We start from the raw sequence: 22233 nt of genomic DNA, 5'->3' as shown, positions 1-22233 counted from the left end.
TCACCAATGGCATTCCCCCACAGCTCATTACAAGGCCATTTATTTATTTATTTATTTACATTTTTATCAATGATCTGTGTGAGAGAATCAAGTGCATTCTCAAGTTCACAGAAGGTACCAAGTTTGGCAAGATTGCCAATCTGCTTGAGGATGTACTGATGCAGCAGTATAGGCTTGGGGAAGAGCAGCAAGGAATTTTACTGGTACAAAAGGACCTGGGGATGCTTTCAGGACAGTAGCTGATTGAATATGAGCCAGCAGTATGCCTATGTGTACACAAAGGCAAATGGCATCCTGGTTTGAGCAGTCAGCAGCTCTAGTGGAGTGATAGGCCTCTGGCACTGGTGAGACCACACCTCTAATACTGTGTTCACTACAAGAAGCCCATTAAATTGCTTGAAAGTGCAGAGAAGAGCAACAAGGATGGCAGAGAACTGGAAGATAAGCATCATGAGAAGTATCTGAGATATCTGAGTTTGTTTAGTCCTCAGAATAGGAAACAGAAGGGGACGCCATTGCTTCCTACATTTTTCTGAAAATACATTAATGGTGAAAATAGTGGGGGACTCTTATCAGGCAACAACTGATAACATCTGAGAAATTACTGCTAGCTGCAGAAATAGAAATTTAGATTGAATGTTAGGAATTTCTTCACAGTGATTCTGTATTGAAACAGTCTGCCCAGGGATCATAGGATGGTTTGGCCTACAAATGATCTTAAAGATCATCAAGTTCTAAAAACCCCTGGTCAAGACTCAATCCAATCTGGCTTTGAATGTCTTCTGGGATATGGCATCAACAACTTCTCTGGGCAACATATTTCAGCACCTCATCAGGTTTCAGACACTAGAAATTGAAAGGAAGGTAAGCGGGGAGGCAATGGAAGATCTGCCTACAATGGAGCCTAAAGCAAGGTGGTCACCCCCATGCCTTCAGACTGCCTCTATCAGGAAGGGTGGTTGTGGTGGGTGACTCCCTTCTCAGAGGAACGGAGGGCCCCATATGCAGACTGGACCCGAGCATCATGAATTGTGCTGCCTTTGTGGAGCCTGGGTTAGTGACATATGCAAGAAATTCCCTAAGCTGGATAGGTCCACTGATTATTTTCCTTTACTCATAGTTCAGGTTGGAAGTGATGAAACTGATCAGAGAAGCTATGAGATATGAAAAAAGATTTCAGGGGTTTGGAGCGTTTAGTTCAAGGAGCGGGAACTCAGGCGATTTTTTGTTCTATACCTTCAGGGGCACTGAGGGACACGGAGTGGACTTTGAAAGCATAAGCAATGAATAATTGGCTCAGAGGCTGGCGTTGAGCCAGAAACTTTGAGTTTTTTTATCATAGGGCAGTTTACTCGGCCCCTGTCCTGTTCATCATGGAACCCACATATTTCAAAGGGGGCAACAAATCCTAGTGCAGAAGCTAGCAGGGCATATCAAAAGAGTTTTAAACTGGCTATGACAGGGGAAGGGGACAAAAGAGGCCTCACAAGAGATGAGCCCAGGGGAAAAGTGCTTGAGCTGTTAGGGGGTTAGGCAGAAGACTCGGCTGAAGTGAGTCTACACTAATACACACAGCAGGGGCAGCAAGCGGGAGGAGTTAGAAGCTATTGTGTGGCAGGCTATGACGTAGTAGCTATTACTGAAACATGGTGGGAGCACTCCCATGACTGGAGTGCTTTGATGGATGGCTACAAGCTCTTCAGAAAGGATAGATGGGGAAGGAAGGGTGGTGGTGTAGTCCTTTTTATTAAAGACTGTTTTTATGTTGAAGAGCTTGGGGTTGGGAATGATAAATCTGAGTGTCTGTGGATAAGGATCAGGGGGAAGGCCTGTAGGGGTGGGGGTCTTTTATAATTAAAATGAAGAGATGGATGAGGCATTCTATGAGCAGCTTGTGGAAGTCGTGTGATTGCCAGCACCTGTTCTCGTGGGAGACTTCAATTTCCCTGATACATGTTGGCAGTATAATACAGCACAGAGGAAGCAGTCCAAGAGGTTTCTAGAGTGTGTGGAAGATAGCTTCCTTATGCAACTGGTAGAAGAGCCTACCAGGGGTGGTGACCTGCTAGAACTGCTCTTCACTAACAGAGAATGACTGCTGGGAGATGTGAAGGCTGGGGACTGTCTTGGGCAGAGCAACCATGAAATTGTAGAATTCTCTATTCTGGGAGATATCAGAAAGGAGATTAGCAAAACTGCTATCTTGAACTTCAAGAAGGCGGACTTTGACCTGTTCAGGATGCTTGTACCATGGGTCCCTTGGGAGTTGCTCCTTAAGTAAAGGAGTTCAGGAAGCCTGGACACTCCTCAAGATGGAAATCCTAAAGGCACAAGAACAGGCTGTCCCTGAATGTCATAAGGCAAGCCATAGGGGAAGAAGATCGGTATGGATAATCTGAGAACTATTGTTGAGACTCCAGAAGAAAAAGAGAGTCTATGCCCTCTGGAAGAAGGAACAGGCTACTTAGGAGATTACAAGGAAGTTGCGAATGCATGCAGGGAGGAAGTTAGGAGGGCAAAAGCCCAACCTGAACTCAGATTGGCCACTGCTGTAAAAGAGAATAAATCATTTTATAAAAATATCAGTAAGATAACAGTAAGAAAAGAACCAGGGAGAATTTCCATTCTTGATGCAGCGGGGAATGTGATCACTGAGGATAAGGAAAAGGCTAAGGTCCTCAACACCTTCTTTATATCTGCCTTTAATAGGCAGATCAGTTATCCTCTGATAAGTCCAGGGCGCTTTATGTCCTGATATGGAAATCAGGGATGCTATGCAGTGATTCTGGTGGAGACAGAGGGACCCTCCTCCATCTGGACTGTCACAAGTCCATGGAACTGGACAGGCTTCATTCTAGGACTCTGAGGGAGCTGACGGAAATGATTGCTGAACCGCTCTCGACCATATACCAGTGCTCCTGGTTATCTGGAGAGGTCCAAGAGGATTGGAGGCTTGCCGATATGATTCCCATCTACAAGAAAGGGTGTAAGGAGGATACAGGGAACTACAGGCCTATCAGCCTGACCTTGGTACCAGAGAAAGTTATTCAGCAAATCATATTGGGTGAGATCACATGGCATGTGTGCGGGGACCAAGGAATCGGGCCCAGCCAGCACAGGTTCATGAAATGCAGGTCGGGCTTGACCAACCTCATCTCCTTCTATGGCTGGGTGACCAGCCTGGTAGACGAGGGAAAGGCTGTTGATGTAGTCTACCTAAACTTTGGCAAAGCCTTTGACATAATCTCTAACAGTATTCTTCTTGGGAAACTGGCTGCCCATGGCCTGGACAAGTATACCCTTCTTTGGGTAAGTAACTGGCTAGAGGGCTGTGTCCAACAAGTAGTAGTTAATAGAGTTAAGTCTAGCTGATGACCTGCTATAAGTGGTCCCCGCAGGGGTTGGTACTGGCACCCATCTTGTTTAATATCTTTATTGATGTCTTAGGTGAAGAGATTGAGTGTACCCTAGTAAGTTTGCAGATGACACCAAGTTGGGAGGTAGTGTCTATTTGCCTGAGGGTAGGGAGGCCCTTCACAGGGATCTAGATAAGTTGAATTCTGGGATGAGGTTCAACAAGGCCAAGTGCTGGGTCCTGCACTTTGGCTGCAATAACCCCATGCAGCACTATAGGCTTGGAAAGAGTGGTTGGATGACTGTCAAGAGGAAAGGGAGCTGGGAGTGTTGGTTGATGCTCAGCTGAACATGAGCTGACAGTATGCCCAGGTGGCCAAGATGGCCAATGACATCCTGGCCTGCATTAGAAATAGCGTGGCCAGTAGGATCAGGGAGGTTATCAACCCCTTGTACTCAGCACTAGCGAGGCCGCACCTTGAGTACTGTGTTCTGTTTTGGGCCCCTCACTACAAAAAAGGCATTGAGGCCCTGTAACATGTCCAGACAAGGGCAATGAAACTGGTGAGGGGGGGAGGTCTGGAGCACAAGTCTTATGAGGAGCAGCTGAGGGAACTGGGATTGTTTAGCCTGGAGAAGAGGTGGCTCAGAGGAGAACTTACTGCACTCTACTACTACCTGAAGGGATGTTGTGATGAGGAGGGGTTTTGGCTGCTTCTCCCAGGCAACAAACAGAACCAGGGGAAATGGCCACAAGTTGTACCAGGGCAAGTTTAGGTTAGACATAAGGGAGAACTTTTTCTCTCAGAGAGTGGTCAGGCACTGGAATGGCCTGCCCAGGGAGGTGGTGAATTTGCTGTCCCTGGCAATGTTCAAGTGGTACCTGGATGAGGAGCTACAAGATATGGTTTAGTAGCTTCTGTAGCAATGGTGACGAGAGGGCAGTTGGATTAGATGATCTTGCCAGTTGTTTCCAACCTTATGATTCTATCACCCAGTGAAAGACTTCCTACAAACATCTAATTTAAATCTCCCCTATTTTGGTTTTAACACATTCCTTCTTGTCCTATTTCTGTGTTCCCATGTAAAAAAATTATCTGCCTTCTGACTACTAGTTTCCCCTCAAGAGCTCAAGGACATAATGTCTACCTAGAGCCGTCTCTCCTTCAGATTCAACACAAGGCCAGCTGCCTCAGCTTTTTTTTCCATAGATCTTTTAGCACTCTGATCATCTTTCTGGTCCTTCCCCAGACCTGCTCCAATAAATCCATGTCTTTCTTGTGCCCCAGATGGGACTGCATGAGCAGAGTAAAGAAGGGCAATCAACATCCTCTGCCTGCTGGTCACCCCTTTTTTGCTGCATCCCAGGATGCAGCTGACCTTCCAGATCCTGAGTGCTCACTGCTGGCTCGCATCCAGCTCTTCGACCATCAGAACCCCCAAATCCTTTTCCACAGGACTTCTCTTAATGAGTTCTTACCCCAGTCTGTACATATATCTGGGATTGCCTTGACCCAGGTACAAAGCCTTGCATTTATCCTTGTTGAATCTCATTAGGCTCATGTGGGGCAATTTATAAGCTTATCCAAGTCCCTCTGGATGGCATCCCTTCCTTCTGTATCAGTTACACCACTCAGCTCAGTATCATCTGCAAACTTTCTAAGGGTGCACTTAATCCCACTATCAGAGTCACTGATAAAGATGTTAAAAAGCACTGGTCTCAGGATGGAGCCCTGGGGGACACCACTCATTATCAGCCTTGATCTGAGCATAGAGCCATTACATGGTTACAGCCAGAGAGTTGTGGTAAATCAATTATTTATCCAATGAAAATAAAAAAAAATCCATGTAAAATCCATGTATCTCCAATTTATAGATAAGGATGTGATGCAGACCACATCAAAAGCCTTGTAGAAATCTAGGTAGACAGCATCAGTTGCCCTTCCTTTGTCCACTGATTCTGTCACTCCATCATAAATGGCCACCAGAATGGTCAGGCACCATCTACCCTAGGCTAAGCTGTACTGACTGTCTTAAATCACTTCCTTATCATGTATGTGCCTTAATATGGCTTATGGGATGATCTGCTCCATGATCTTTCCAGTCATGCAGGTAAAGCTTGCCAATGTCTCTTCTTCTACCTTTCTCAAAAAATGGGAATGATGTTTCCCTTTTTTTCCACCGGAAACTTCAGCTAACAACTAGGTTTTTCCAGACATGCTAGACAGACATCTTGGTGACTGAAATCTCCCATCAGGATAAGACGCTGTGATCATGACGCTTCTTTTAGCCGAAACAAGAAGCTCTCATCAACAGGCTTTCCTTGATCAGATAACCTGTAGGAGACTGCCTACGAGTTGTCCCTTATTGGCACAGTCCCTAATTTTAACTTGTAATCTCTCAATGTGATCATGGCTGTTACTCAGAGACAGCTCTTCACAACTAGTTTCTCTAGTACAACTGTTTTTTTTTTTCCTGCTTCTTTCTAAAATTACAGCATTCTCTAGGTCTTTTGTCTGTCACTTAGAAGCCTATCCGCTTCCCCCACCAAATATTATTTAAATCTCTTCTGATCTGTCCAGACAACTTCCTTCCCAGAACGTCATTGCCCCACTTAGTCAGTTGCATCCCACATGACATCAGCATGTTTGACCTCTCAAAGGCATGTCTAAGATCACAGAACCCAAAACCCTAAGCATGGCATCATCCATGCAGACAGGTATTCAACTGTTCCTCTTCCTTCTCTCTCAGTCTCAGTCTCCAATCAGGAGGACTGAAAACAATGCTAGTTGTGCTTCTAATCTCTTCAATGCAATTCTAAGTAAAATATCTTTTAATGTTTTATTGTTTTCTTCTCAAAGCATCCTGTGTTCCCACTTGAATGAGTAGACAAGAATAGTAGTCAGCTGGCTTTACCCAGGTGACTTATCTTGATATCTGAAAAACAGGCCCCAAGCAGACAGTAAACCTCTGGGGAGATTATCTGGATGGCAAACTGGGAACTCACTACCCATCAGCAGAGAGTTCCCAGTTACCAAGACACTTCTTTTTTGGTGGCACTGAGGTTCTAATGTCCCCCTTGTCTTGCATGTTATTTTGGCCTATCATCTCAAGTTTAGAAGCCAGTTTTAGCTTCCTCCCTTTGCAGGAAGCTAATACAGAACTATTAATCTGCCTGTGCCACTCAGTGCACAACATTAAGCATTAATCTCTCACTCTTAATGCTAGACATTTCTCAGGATGGTAGTTTCTTTTTGCAACTTGATCACTTGCTCTAAAGGTTCACTGGAGTGAGAGTGGGAAGTGGGACTTCCGGATCCTGGAGTTCCTTTCAACAGAAGCTCAGGAAGACTGTGACTCCTAAGTCTTAGTTTCTACCTCATCTTGGTTTTTCCAACTGCTGGCCACCATATTTGTTTCAGTAGAAGTCTCCTGCTTACTTTCTCCAGATGAGAAGAAAACTGTCTACTTTGCTCCCTCCCTGTGCTCCCTCTTCTCATCCTGGCACTCCTTGATTGCAGGATCCTCCTCACCCACTGCAATCTTCTGCTTCACTGGAGAACACACCTGCACTGGAGCTGATCATTTCAAAGAAAGACTAAAACAAGAAATGGTTTGGATTGGAAGGGACTTTAAATTTCATCTACTCTAATCCCCATGCCATGGCAGGGATACCTTTTACGAGTCCAAGCTACACAAAGCCCCATCCAACTTGATCTTGAGCCCTTCCAGGCATGAGTCATCTACCACTTTTCTGGCTAGCCTAGTCCACTGTCTTACCTATCCCTAGAGGCAATTAAGAGCTACACGTATGTTATGTTGGCTGATATGATGTAGTAATGGGATTTGGTAAATGGGGTTAATGGCTGGATTTTATAATCTTAGAAGTCTTTTCAAATCTAGACGTTTCTGATTCAGTACACACACTGATGTCAAGACCATCTGCAAGCAGTGACACTCTTCCCATTGAACAGATGCATATTACTTTCAATGTTTACACCAAAATACAAAGAAAAATATTTTCAGAAGCCAACACTACCGTAGATACCTTTCAAGTTATAACACACATCTTTCACTGATAATGATAAGTATGTCCGTTTCCTGATTAGAAGAGTCTAAGAAGAAAAATCTACAGCAATAACAGAATTCTTAATCAGAAGATGAAGAAAATTAAGTTGTTTGAAGGAACGCATTTTTGTTGCTGACTCTTTTAATGAAGCATGTGTTATGTTTTGGCAGGTTTCATTTATGTGAAAATCCAGTGTGATTCAAATGCAGTGCTTACATCGATCCATTAACAACTTCCCTTAAAAAGAGTTGGACTGTAAATGCCATCAGTTCATGATTATAGTCCTCAGTGACATCAAATACAGTTTAAGAGTGAAACTCTGCTGGCAATATACATACAATAATGGGAATCTGATTTAATATTACCATTCACTCCTAACATCCAAAGATATTCCATACCATTAACAGATTGAAGGATAGATGTCGGATGACATTGAACTTTTTGACAATTAAATTCTATGGATCTGTGTTGCTGATTCTCATAGCAAAGGGTCGTTTTAATCATCCTGCGAGTTGTGGTGCATTAATCTGTATAATAGTTTGATAAATAGCGTTTATTAATTCAGAAATATTTGGGTCAGGAAGGGCTGTTTCCCATTTTAACTGATGTAATTGAGACCACATTGTAGAATTAATGGTGGAAGAAATAAGATATGCATTGACTGAAAAATGACATTTACTTCTGATAAAGAATGAAAGCACTTGATATATCTCTTACAATCATGCCAATACATATAGTACCTATTTGGTGGGCAAAAATAAAAAGTAAAAAAAATTGCAGCCAGTCAGTGTTTGTATTTCACGTTCCCTCATCCAGTTTGTTACCTAGAGAACTGTTTTTCTTCCTGCTTTAGAAAATATGAAATAAGAGTCTGATAGTGATAGGACAAGGGGAAATGGCTTTGAACTATAAAAGGATAGATTGGGGTTACCTGTTAGGAAGAAATTTCTTTTTCAGAGATTGGTGATACACAGGAACAGGCTGCCCAGAGAGGCTGTGGGTGCTCCATCTCTAGAGGTGTTCAAGGACAGCCTCATCTAGAGACTGGCAACCCTTTCCACTGTGGAGGTGGGAGAGGGTGTTTGCAAAACTTGGTGATCTTTATGGTTTCCTCCAACTATCCATTCTGTAATTCTGTATTATGCTATTTCTGAAAACATTGGAAAGCAGAGGCCCAGTAAATAAATTAAGAGGAGTGACAGCAGCAACAAACCATAACCACAACTATCTGAGCAAGTAGTTCTCAATGGTTAACAGAAGATACTCATGCATTGTGTTTTTAGTACAGTCTCAGATATAAAGATAGTGTCAGAAAGAAAAAGTCAAATAGATTTTCCAAACAAAGTATATTCTAAATGCTTTGCTTAGATTACCTGAATAAACATCTTAACTGAAAACACGGTTCTGGAATTTTAACTCAATTGTGTAGCTACCTACTCCAAAAAAGCTCTCCAGCCTTATTTCATATACCTAATTTTTTTTTTTTTTTTCCTCTTGAATCTCCATTCTTTAAATAAATTAAAAGAAGCAAGGAATCTTAAAAGACCATAAAATATAATGCATCTGAATATTATTTATCTAAAAATAGTAGCTAAGGTAGTTCTTTTTTATAAACTAGGAATTCCCCATTATTTCTCCTTCAAGTAGATGCCATGAAAGTAAATGAAATTTAACAAAATATTATGTTTTGCACTATGTGTTACAGCACAGGATTGCTTTAGATTTGTAAGCAATAAAATTTAAGTAAATGCCTGCATGTTAAGTCTTAAATCAATTTAACAATTTCTGTGAAGTCTTGATATAAAAAAACACAGGGGATATATGTGCAAATAATACTTGGCAGCAACCTCAGCTATATATGAAATATGAATGAGGCCAGAAGTTCACCTAAGGTCTATTCAGTCATGTGTAATTGATGTCACAGATGAATTTTTTACCTACACTTACCTAAGTTTAGCTGGACATAAGTAATGAATAAGAATTTTGAGGGTTTTTTTTGTTAATTTGCCAGTTAAACAGATTTTGGTTTACTCAAGCCAATTAAGTTCTGTCAGTCATAGCCAAAACTTACTTTCTAATTACTTCAAACACTGCAACAGATTATTTCACCATTCTTAGTTGCTAAATATATGCATTTTATATTGTTAATACAAGTGCAAGACACATTTAAGATAAGACATCCTCATTCCCCTTATAATTTAATGTACTTTTGATTTTAGTACTCCTTATGTTATTCTTTTTTATGAGTAATTTAAAGCTCATACCATAAATGTGGTGTGACATTTGATATGTGGAAACACAGATAATTTATTTGAGGTAGTCACACAAGTATCTTTAAATTCTAATGGACACCATAACAGAAAATTGAAATACGGGTTGTGATCTTAAGGTATGACTGAAGCCATGTACATTTCCTCCTACATATAATTTGCATAATCAATGAATATACAGATGTTATAATTGTGAAATAAACAAGAGAGTTTGGATAAGCGGGATGTAATAACAAAAAAAGACTAGATAAAGTACTTACCCTTATCCTGTGCTCACTGTAAAGCCCCAGAGAATGGATCTCCAGAAAGAGATCCTTCCCTGCTGGTAGTCAGTTATTAAATGGGTCTAGGAGAGGTGGAGCCAGGCTCCCCTCCCCTTTCAGCAGCACAGGTGAATTGCCTTCACCTGTGCTCCCATGGCTGACTCATTGCTTGCCTCAGGTGATCAATCAGAGGCTCAGACCGTGATTCAGCAGTTCCCATACATAGTTCCTGGCTTCAAGTTAGTACAAGGACTACTCTAAAAGTAATGTCTCCTCTTTTATTATGTTGGCCTACAAATCAGAGGTTGAACCTTCCCACCAGTATTCTGTTACACTTTGTTGCCATGCAGCATTAAGAAAAACTGAATTCTCTTATATTCATCAGTGCTTGCTGAACATATATGGAGACTAAACTGTGGATGTGAGCACCTTGAGATGGCGAGTGACGCAATTCAGCTGTGATGACAACATTGTGAAGGATAAGCCACATTACAGACAGCTATAGATTTTTATAAGTGCATCATGAAAGTTTTTGTTCATCATCAGCAAAAAAAGTATAGGTAATTGTGATGACTACATTGAAAAAATAGTGTTTTATAGCTGAAAATTTGCTGTTTCAAAAAGTGTTATTGTTGCTCTTTGTTGTAGTTTCCATGGAAAAAACAAGTCTGACATATTATGTGCATGGGGCCATATTATATTCATCCTAGGGTTTTGAAAGAGGTGGCTGATGTGGTTGCCAGCTGCTCTCCATCATATCTGAAAAATCATGGCTGCCCGGTGAAGTCCCCAGTTACTGGAAAAAAGGAAACATTACTCCCATTTTTAAGAAAGGGAGAAAGGAAAACCTGGGGAACTACAGATTGGTGAGCCTCACCTCTGTGTTTGGGAAGATCATGGAACAGATCCTCCAAGAAGTTATGTTAAGGCACATACGAGGTAAAGAGATGATTTGAGACAGTCAGCATGGCTTCACCAGAGGGCGGATCATGCCTGATCAATCTGGTGGACTTCTATGATGGAGTGACAGCGTCGGTAGACAAGGCAAGGGCAGTGAATGTTGTCTACCTGAACTTCTGCAAGGCCTTTGACACAGTCCCTCACCACATCCTTCTCTTTAAATTGGAGAGTTGTGAATTTGAAGGATGGGCAGTTTGATAGATTACGAATTGGCTGGCTATACGCAGCCGAAGGATTGTGATTAATGGTTCTCTGTCAGGGTGGAGGCTGGTCACAAGTGGTGTCCCTCAGGGGTTGGTCTTGGGGCCGGTGCTCTTCAGCATCTTCATCAGTGACATAGATGATGGCATCGAATGCACCCTCAACAGGTTTGCGGATTACACCAAGCTGAGCAGTGCAGTCAATACACTGGAAGGAAGGGAAGCTATCCAGAAGGGCCTGGACAGACTGGAGAAATGGGCCCATGAAAACCTAATGAGGTTCAATAAGATCAAGTGCAGGGTGCAGCAGATTGGACTGGGACAATCCCAGGTATTTATACAAACTGGGGGAGGATCTCCTTAAGAGCAGCCCTGTGGAGAAGGACTTGGGGATCCTGGTAGACAAGAAGCTGGACATGAGCCAGCAGTGTGTGCTTGCAGCTTGGAAGGCCAACTGTGTTCTGGGCTGCATCAAAAAAGGGGTGGCCAACAAGAAGAGGGAGGTGATTGTCCCTATCTACTTGGCTCTTGTGAGGCCCCATCTGGAGTACTTCGTCCAGGCCTGGGGCCCCTTATGCAGAAACGATGTGGAGTTCTTGGAAAAAGGGTCCAGAGGAGGGCCATTAAGGTGATCAGAGGGCTGGAGCACCTCTCGTATGAGGAAAGGTTGAGGGAACTGGGATTGTTTAGCTTGGAGAAGAGAAGGCTCCAGGGAGACCTCACTGCGGCTTTCCAGTACTTGAAGGGAGCATATAAACAGAGAGGGGAACAACTGTTTATGAGGGTGGATAGTGATAGGACAAGGGGGAATAGTTTTAAACTGAGACAGGGGAGGTTTAGGTTAGATATTAGGAGGAAGATTTTTGCACAGAGGGTAGTGATGCACTGGAACAGGTTGACAAAGGAGGTTGTGGATGCCCCCTTCCTGAAGGCATTCAGGGCCAGGCTGGATGGGGCTCTGGGCAGCCTGGTCTGGTGGCTGATGACCCTGCACGTAGCAGGGGGTTTGAAACTGGATGATCATTGTGGTCCATTTCAATTCAAGCCATTCTATGATTCTATGTTCAGAGCAACCTATATATAAATATCACTTTATTGCTTTCTGAATATATACCCATCTATTTCAGGAGACTTCAGTGTAGTTAGTGCTTAGCCTTCTTTCTAAAAGATGGCTTCATACAAATACATTCTTTTAAGGGCTTTTCAGTACATTTTGATTGGTCTTTGCCTCATATTGTGACCTTAGTAACAGTGCCTACAATGTAAGAAGCTAGCAAGAGATATGAAAGACACATTCTGTAAAGCAACTGCATGGAATTCTTCTTAATATTATAATATTGCACTTTTCTTCTGCCCTCATTTTTATACCATGAAAACTTACTCTTAGTTGCTCATAGAAATGTTTGAGTGAAGAAGAAAAAATGGACTGCTGACTGTAGTAATGTCATTAACATGATTTCTAATGTCAAATTTTGGCAAGTCTTTTTGTTGATCAGAGGATCAATTCCAGTGTATAAGTTTTTGAGTTGGAACAATGGAGTTGATACACTTAAATGAATGCAAAAACTCTGCAATAGAGAACAGGCTCAGTATTTAGAGCTGAGCTGGAAAGCAGTTAACTGCACACTGTTATCTACATACCCACTATTAGGCAAGTGTAGCGGAATTCCAGGGTCACAGCCTGGATCAATACGTGAGCACGTAACTGCCTGGAGCTGGGAGGCATGTGCAATTTAAGTCTGCGTGGGTGCTCCTTCCTCGCACCCTCTCCTGCTGTGATGAGAGTCTGAACAGGAGGAGACTGCATTCTTCAGTTCACCCCTTTTTCCTGTTACTGGGAGGAGTGAGTTAATTTCTCTTTAACATCTTTTCCTATAGCACCTGTTTCTCCAATAAAGGCACTGTCATCGTCTTTGCTCTACAGCAAGTTAAGACATTTCACCTGCATTATCATAAGTTCTTGCCGTGTGGGTTCCACCAAGGAAGCAGGCAGAAATGACTTCCAAGCTACTTTGCATCATCTATCAGTAGTCCTGGTTAATCGAGGAGGTCTCAGACAACTGAGAACTTGTTAAAATGACACCCATTGACAAGAAGAATCAGAGGGAGAATCTGGACAGTTATAAGCCTGTCAACCTGACCTGAATACTGGGGAAGGTCATGGGGCAGATTGTCTTGAGTTCAATCATATGGCATGGATAGGACAACCAGCGGATCCAGCCCAGCCAACATGAGTTCCTGAAAATCAGGTTCTACTTGACCAACCTCATCTCCTTCTATGACCAAGTGACACAACTAACGGATAACTGTAAGGCTGGGAGCATATGTCTTACGAAGAGCAGCAAGGGCACTGGGACATTTTAGACTGTAGAAGAGGGTGCTCAGGAGAGACTTTATTGCTCTCTACAACTGCCTGAAAGGAGGTTGTGGGGAGGACAAGAGTTTCTTGAGTTGTGCAAGGGGAAGCTGAGGTTGAATATTAGGAGAAATTTCTTATCAGAAATAGTAGTAAAGGATTGGAAATGTCTGCTCAGGAGTCGCCAACCCTGGAGATTTTCAAGAAAATTATAAATGTGGCTCTGAGGGACATGGTTTAGTAGGCATGGTGGTGATGGGTTGATTCTTGGACTAGATGGGCTTGGAAGTCTTTTCTAGCCTTAATGATTCTGTGAATCTATGAGTCTAACTTTGGATCTGAGCAGTAGAGATCGTTTTCATGTCTATCTATATGTCACGTTTGAAACATGCACTCCAATGAGGAGTATTAATTTGCAGATTATTTTATCTACATCGTATTTTTAATATGATAGCTGCAAAACACAAATCTCAGGAAGGGAAGGAAGAAGCTAGCTAACCAGGAACATAGGACATAAGAGCTAATAGAGATCTTCCATGACTTAGAATGTGCCTTAAATAAGTGGAAATAGTAGAAATTTCATTTTAATCTCCTTTGTATTTATCTCTGTCTATCTCTGGACATTTGTCTCCTCCTCCTAACAAGAAAATATATATGATTGTATTAGGATTGAAAAGCCTCAAAGAACTGTAAGATCTTGGAAAAATCTATGATTACAAGATGAGACTACTGGACATTGAATAAGTTTCATAAGTGAAAAATGGGTGGAACAGTTTAGCGGACTTAGAAGTCATCCCCTATCATCCAGGAAAAGTTCAGGCTTCTCATAATCAAATTGGATTAATATTTGTTGAATGCCCTTATATCTGAAGTGATAAAAGTTATTTAATAAGCATTTGTTTGATTTAATAAGTAACTCATCAGTGGATTATAACAGTTGAGGTTCTGTTCCATCATTAATTAGTATCTGTTTTACAGATTTGAGCCTAGTATTTAATATTATTGCTAGTGTGGTAATGTGCATTCTAAATTTGTTAATAAGTAGAAATATTCAAGATGACAAGCAAAAGTGACATTTGGAAAACCAAAATATGCAGTTAAAATCTGAAGTGTAGTTTGTGGATAATTTTTTCTAGCTAAGCAGCAGAAAAGAGATCTTAGGATTCATGGGTCCTGCTATTTATTCTTATCACTAAACCACTGTATGTTGAACATATAATGAAGCACATGATTTCTGATTCTTTTGAACAAAAAAATGGCAGTCAGTTTCAGGTTTGAGATAGAAGACTTTTTTATGAATCCCTTCCCACATGTTTCTGCAGCATGGTTGCTATTGAAAAGCTGACATTTTGTAGAATTCAGTATTTCTAAAGTGTTCAGTGATCTTAAGAACTATGAGAGAAATGAGAGAAAAATGAATATTAGTAAATAAAAAACATGTTTATTTATGGTATACTATTACAAGTGCTAGTATACTGAATAATCTGTATTTCAGAGTTATCAGAAAAAGTTTAAATAGATAGTATAAATTAATTCCAATGATTGGGATATTTTAAGCTTTGGATTTTTTATTAGCAGCTTTTAGATAATCACATCATATGACTTGGTTTTATTGTATCATACAGAAAATAAGAAAGTACATTTTAAATTTATATGGATGACAAAAACATTATTCATTGACTAACTTCATGTATGTATATATGAAAAGAAGGTATGCATATATCTGTCTTCAGAAAAAAAAAAAAGCACATATTATTCTATTATACTTATATTTTTATTTATTTATTTATATATTTACCTTGAATAAAAAAATATCAGACACTGAAAAATAATTTAATTGTCCTGTGTTTGTAGTACAGGTAATATATTTGCTAAATAGTATTTTAACAAGGAAAATTTTGCAATTTCAGAACCACTTAGTGGTACTGACATGACCTGATGTAATGTAGATTAACTGCTCTTTTGTAGTTGCATTAAATATATTAGGTGCATTAAATTTTCTCATTACATTGATAATAAGTTACCTTACACGCATCTTTCTTTTAATGCTTTTTCTCTCTTTTTTTTTCCCTTTCCTTTTTTTGTAAAGCTGCTTAAGGAGATAGCTAGGAAACGCAGAAGCATTCGTTTTGGGAGGGAAGCTGAATTAAAGCCGTATATTGCAGCTCACTTTGAAGTTCTTCCTACGGAGTTCACACTGGGGGATAAGAAGCATTATGGTGGCTTTGAGAATAAACAACTGCAAACTGGTCAAGAATATGTCTTCTTTGTGTTGGCTGTAATGGAGCACTCAGAATCTGTAAGTTAATAACTAATTTCAGTCCCAAAATTACTTTCCCCAATCAGTAACACATTTCTTCAGTGCTTACTTGAGTTTTTAAGGTGTGTGTCTAAAGTTGGTGTTTATGTGCTGATTTCCATTTAAGTCTTTGAATTTGATTATGTTGTATGCACCTTGGTGTGTTACTTCAGTGTGTAACTGAAAGCTAAGGATCACCTTTTATTAGCTTTAATTCTTTTCAAATTAAATGTTCTGCTGTTTGAGTTCACTGGCACTGGTTCTGAGGCATGAACTTTACAGCTGTATCTTTTTCAGTGTCTTTGAGAAAGAGTTCCTTAGCTGACCTAGGACTGCAATCAAATAATGTTATTGGATATGTAGGATTCTTTGAAAGATAAGTTGAACTGGAGATATGCACAACTACTGTTTTTAATTACAGTAATTTCCTAACAGCTTTATCAGTCAATTGCTAGAAAGTAAGAAAATAATTCAAGGAAAAATTCTGAGGAGAGCTGAATAATGAGCTGTCACCTCTCTTCATGTAATTTGTTTTGTACTTATTTCCATTTATGCTTGAGTTAATAGGTGTGTGATATTTGGGAAAATAAAGAGAGAGACAGTGAGAGGAAGAGAGAGGGGAGAGAAGGGAGAGAAAATGAGGAAGAGAAAGCAAGGAAAAAAAGTATATGAAGAGAGCAGAAGGAGACAAAGAAAAACAGAACTGTTTCAATGATCAATAGCATTTTAGTGTACACTGTGTAACATGGTCTCTTTCGAATTGGTTCCTATATCTGACGTACATTTTCTGGCTCAGTCACTTGAACTACCATGCTAGTAATCTGAATTCTAGTCAAATGCTTCCAGAGTGCAATCTTACAATTGCTATTTGATATTGAGTTTACCAAATTGCACACTATGAAAAAGTTGTTTCAATTTGTATACTTTTGGATACATCGCTTTATTTGAAAATAAAATAAGTATTCCCTGGATGTTCTGATGTAAATCAAAGGTTTTCCTTTGATTTAACATTAATTCTGACAGAGGTTGTTAGACAGAAAATTCTTATGATGCTGCATCAAGTAGGTTGTAAACAGAGTTACTATGCAGCTTTTTTCTGTGAGGTTTAATGGCAACACAAAATCCAGTTTAAATATTGAAAAATTGTCAATAAATGCTCAAACCGCAGTCCCTCTGAAGCTTTTTTCTGCCTGCTCCAAATGTAGAGGCTAAATACAAAGTATTTCTTACTGTAGCAATATAGGATGTGGGGTTTTTTTTTGTTTGTTTTTATTTTGTTTTGTTGTTGTTGTTTTCTGTTTTGGGTTTTTGTTTTGTTGTTTTTTTTTTTAATGTTTTGAGAACACTAAGGCAGAGTAAAGGTCTCAACCAGCTCAGCTTTGGAGGGAATAAAACATACAGATTCCCTAGTTTCTGGAAAGAGGTCACGGGCCTGTGATGTCTGGTGTCACATTTGGCAAAAGAGAATAAATGAACGTTGTTGTCCTGTTTACCAGCTAGCATAAGTGTCTCTGCTTTCTGGTGTTAGCCATCTCTCACGTTGAACTGAGATGCTCTTTAGCTGTTGTAGCAGGAAACAAGGCCAAATGGAAGGTAAAATACATCTCTTTTCATAACCTTTCAGAATACTGCTGCAGAGTGTTATGTGAACGCTGTTACCTCATTTTTTAGCACACCATATGCAAAACACAAAATAAAGATGTAGTAACAGCACAGCAAGTTTGTGAACTGCCTAGCTTGAATAAAAATAGCAACTTTTCATTGCATTACTACTTTATGTATGTTTACTTTAGAGCTAGTATTTTAAATGAATGCCTTTATTGTTAAGAAGGATTTATTTATTTGTATAGACTATGTATGCAACCAGTCCATATTCTGATCCAGTTGTGTCCATGGATCTCGATCCCCAACCAATTACAGATGAGGAAGAAGGCCTGATCTGGGTTGTGGGACCAGTTCTTGCAGTGGTATTTATCATCTGTATTGTTATAGCGATACTTCTTTATAAAAGGTAAGTTTACCTTTTAGTTATCTTACCATGTGTGTACCTTTCTGCTCTGTTGATTATTTTATTGTAGTACTCCACACTACATTATTTGTACTACAATTGTAACTGTCACTATGTCAAGATATAACTATATTTATTAATGGGTCCCGGAACACTGCAGATATTTTGGATTTCTGATTGAAAGTTTCCAATAGTTACAGCTATGTGAGAATATTTTTTTTTCTGCCAATGACAACTTATTACCATTTCTGCATTTAAATTTTACTTCAGTTTTGCATGTTTGTAAAGAAAATGTGTTCTTGCATATAAATAAATACAGATTCACACATTTGACTTTTTAAAACATAATTTTAGAAATGTGATAGTAATCCATTAGGGGTTACATTCAGGATGATGTTAAGTATGATTTGCATCTCTACTCAAGTAATTTGAATTTTCACTTCTGACAGTTGACCATAATTTGGCAGTACGTGTTATGAATTTGAATCTCTGAACTGAGATTAGAGAAACATCAATAGCTGTTTTCTACTAGAGCTACATTCAGATCAAACTTCACTTCTTCCACTGTGCATAACACAGGTGTAGTTTGCTATTATCAAAGGACTTCCTGTGAGCTTAGAATTTACTACATGAAAACTGCACGATACCTTAATTTTATACTTAGCAATGTCTTACAGTGTGAGTGCAAACAGATAAAGATAGTAAATGAAAAGGACAAAGTAGATTTTAATATTTATATATTGTTCCTAGCACATTTTTTAAAAATATTGATAGGGCAGAGTTTGGGAAATACTAAAAAGATGTCATAACCTTGTCTTTGATGGGTGGTGGGGTGCATAGGGGTTAATTTCCATAGGTGCTGTAAGTCTCCTAAATCTAATGGCTATGATGACTGAAATGAATGACTTCTTATAAATATTTAAATTCTGCTAACATGTATGGTTTTCCAATCTAAGCGTATCGTGTCAAATGCTCTGAATTTGCATATAGAGTGCTGGCTTCAGGTTTTCAAAGGGAAAATTCTCCTTTAAGAATTAAACAAACAAACAAATTAAAAGCAGTCCAGTGGCAAAAATTTCTTTTTTTATTAGAAGATCTTTTAGATTTTTATTAATGAAGACAGTCTAACCATGAGATATGAAATTCTGAAGTAAAATATAAGGAAAAAATTGACATGCTAACAAATATGAATTGCTTCATTTAGCAGAAGGAATGGATAGAGTAAATAAGAACATAGATTTATTTATTTATTTATTTATTAAGTGTATCTAAAATCTACATCAGAGTTTTGCAGGGAGACTGGTTGAGTGGCATGCAATAATGTTTCAGTACAGGAATAGCACTTCACAGTGGAGATTTAGCATTTGATCTAGAGAAGATAGCCTTATGAAAGTAATTAAAGAATTTTTTTATTAAATAAATGACAAAATAGTCACAACATTTGAAGTTTTCATTAGATTAAACAAGAAATATTTTATTTTTAATTACAGGTGAGTCTTTATAATGCTTCAGTATAAGAAGACATATGAATCATTAAGCTGAAAACAATATTAAAGTAAATTAAACTGGTAGATTATTTTTTTTTAAATTCATATCAGATTCTTCGGATGTTAAAATACTTAGCGAGATATTTCTTATCAGGTTTATAAAAATCAACACATTTTAACTTTTTTTTTTTTATTAAAGAAAAAAATTGTGGAAAGAGAGAATGACCAAAGTCCCATGTAATAAGTCTAAGGATATAAAGGAAAACAAAGGACAATAGGTCTAATCGATTAAATTGTCTGAAAAATATTTAAAGAGGTATGGTAGTGTGAAGAAGATGATGTCTTTTGAAGTGCAAAGAGTTGTAACTAAAATAATAGTGAATTGTGTTTAATTTCCTTTGCCTGTAGAAGCCATTCTGAGAAGACTTGGAACTATTTTGTGATTTTCAATATTGTTTCTCATTTTAATTTTAGTCAGAGAGTAATGCTGACTGAAAAAAAATTAGAAAAAGAATCATTTTAAGGGGAAAGTCTTGCATTCATCTAAAGCAAATGGTATCTCACATAATGTGGATAATTTGCCTACTTACTGTGAAGCAAATTTTAGATGCCCAAAGACTAGGAGTGCATGAATGAAGTCTTTATTATTTATTTGTCAGCTTGTATAAAAGTTACTTCTGCATTTACACTTCCTCAAAGCTCAAAGAGAAGATATTGCTTAGAATAATTCTTGGATCATGTATCACAATAAAGCCAAGTGTTCATGGCAACTTAATGCTTTACAGCAATAGATGGAAAAATCACTGAAGAATATATTTTGTTCTCATTGGATGTAGCTGCAATATAATATACAACATGACAGCAGCTGATTCATGTTCTGTGTGCAGAAATGCTCACAGATTCACAAAACCATAGGGCCATACCCCTCAAGACAGTCCATGGCCACCCCTCAGCTACAGCATTTTTTGCAGAGGCTTTTCCAAGAGAGTTTCAGTATCTCAAAAGATGGAAATTCCTTAAACTCTGTAACCTGTTCTATTGTTTGACTAATCTCTAAGTAAAAGAAAAGCTTTTTATCAAGTTGTCATCTAATTTCCCGTCTTTCTGGAGTTGATATATCTGCAAATTGAACTGGCTTGACCAGAGAAAAGCTGAATATTCTCTGGCATTGTAAGAATGGTACAATTAGGTGAGAAAATTATTTGAGGGTATGTCTTTAATCTGTTAGCCTTAAATCCAAGCAGTCAGATTTAAGAATCTATGTAAATTAACTAATAGTTTTCCTTTTGGTCATATTGTTGCTCTCAAAAAAATATGTTTTTTTGCTCGTTCAAACATGGAGTAAAAATACAAAATAATAAGGTTTATACACAAAATCTCAAACAAAAGAGAATGCTTAATTGACGTAGATGTAGAGATGGTGTAGACTAAGATGTCTAGAAGCACTACACGCCTGTTACAAGGACTATTATTTGAGATGAAGTATCCCAAGCTCATTTTGATAAAGCACTCCACTGCTGCACCATATAGCAGAATAGCAAACATGCAGTAAATCCTTCCACTTCACTTCTGAACATGTGACTCCAGTTTCTTCAAATCTGAAAAAGAGTGTAATGCTTCATGGGATAAATGCTTATGATTACCTTCCTTTTCAAGGTATCATTAAAATATTTTCTTGTTACTTTATTAGTTGTGTTTGTGAAGTGGTTTTAAAGATTTTGTTTTCCTCTTTTTTTTTTTTTTTTTTTTTTTTTACTCTAGTATGAGACAATCTTATATATTTAACCTTGTTTGTTCCTTTCTTTTTTCTCCTTCTTCTTCCTTCTACTCCTCCTTTTTCTCCCATATCCTCCACCAACCTGTTTTCTCCTCTCCCTCCTCCCTCCTCTCATCTCTCTATTCGCTTTAAGAGGAAAGAATGATGTGTTAGGGACACATCACATTACCTATATAATATTATTTGTTATAGTTTGAATTAAGCATCCATTCTCCAGTATTTCAAAATTCAGTGTGGAATTACTTTGCAAACAATGTCTAAAATATGTATTTTTTTTTTTTAACAAAAGATTCTCTTGGGATTTCACCTGCATCTTCCATTTATTTTTTGATTCCCAAACTGTCAATTCATTTTTTGAGTTAGTTATGTGAACTTTACTGTGTGTCAAAATTTCTTGTACTTCCTGTTGCCATGTTTAAGATGTTTGCTGATGATAAACCAACATTTAGCCTTTTCTCTCCTCTTTGCTGCATTGAAATGGAGTAGTAAACCTGACAGGTGAGAACTGAACAATAATTACCCTTCAGTTAGCCTGTAAATGGGGTAGCTGAAAAGAGAGAGAAAGGGGAAAAAAGTTTGATAATAATGATGTAAAACAGAGCTTCTGTCAGTCTTAATGAATATTGACAGTAGTGTATTAATATGAAGGCAGTTGCAAGATCTTTTACATTTTTACAACACTTAGTATATTTGCTAATGCTCTGTTTTGTTTTTTTTTTTTCTTTTTTGTCTATGTCTGGTGTATTTTAATGAAATAGCACAGTTGCATAATGTACACATGCTTTTATTTGTGTTTTCATTAAATTAAAACAGTGCTTTTATATGTAACAGCAGTTGCTGAATGAATGTGTTATTGTGGTTGAAGTGTGAGTTGTGCTGAAGGACTCCATAGTACTCCTTATACATAGATTAGGTGCTGATATGCCTATACCAGTGAAAATGGCGCTGTGAGAGAATTTGTCCTTTGATTGGACCTTTTGCCAACTGAAACAATTATTATCTCTTTGTACGATCTGATAAGATACAAAAGATAGAAGGGTCCTAAGTGTGCAGCTGTTGAAAATACTCATGTATTTGATCAGAAAAAATTCTAGTGCTTCTCATGCGTGAATGAGAAATTGTGCTGCCTAGAACTCACTTGCAAATAGAAGGTTGTCTCTGGAGAGTTCACTGATCCGTAGACTTCAGAA

General features: G+C 38.7%; 1 protein-coding gene across 1 annotated transcript in view; it reads left to right on the top strand.

Moving 5' to 3' along the window:
- The window catches only part of PTPRD (protein tyrosine phosphatase receptor type D), a 278606-nt gene that overhangs the window by 169843 nt on the left and 86530 nt on the right, over positions 1–22233 (top strand). Inside the window, exons 17-18 of the mRNA XM_042826904.1 lie at positions 15562–15771; positions 17622–17782. Of these exons, the coding sequence (XP_042682838.1) occupies positions 15562–15771; positions 17622–17782 (371 nt within the window). The remainder of the gene's footprint in view (positions 1–15561; positions 15772–17621; positions 17783–22233) is intronic.

This window comes from Centrocercus urophasianus, unplaced genomic scaffold (assembly GCF_019232065.1).
Source record: "Centrocercus urophasianus isolate 14NV4802_14NV808 unplaced genomic scaffold, USGS_Curo_1.0 seq_27, whole genome shotgun sequence".
In the NCBI taxonomy this organism is placed as follows: Eukaryota; Metazoa; Chordata; class Aves; order Galliformes; family Phasianidae; genus Centrocercus; species Centrocercus urophasianus.
The sequence above is the reverse complement of the archived record's forward strand: the minus strand, read 5'-3'. Positions and strand labels throughout refer to the sequence as shown.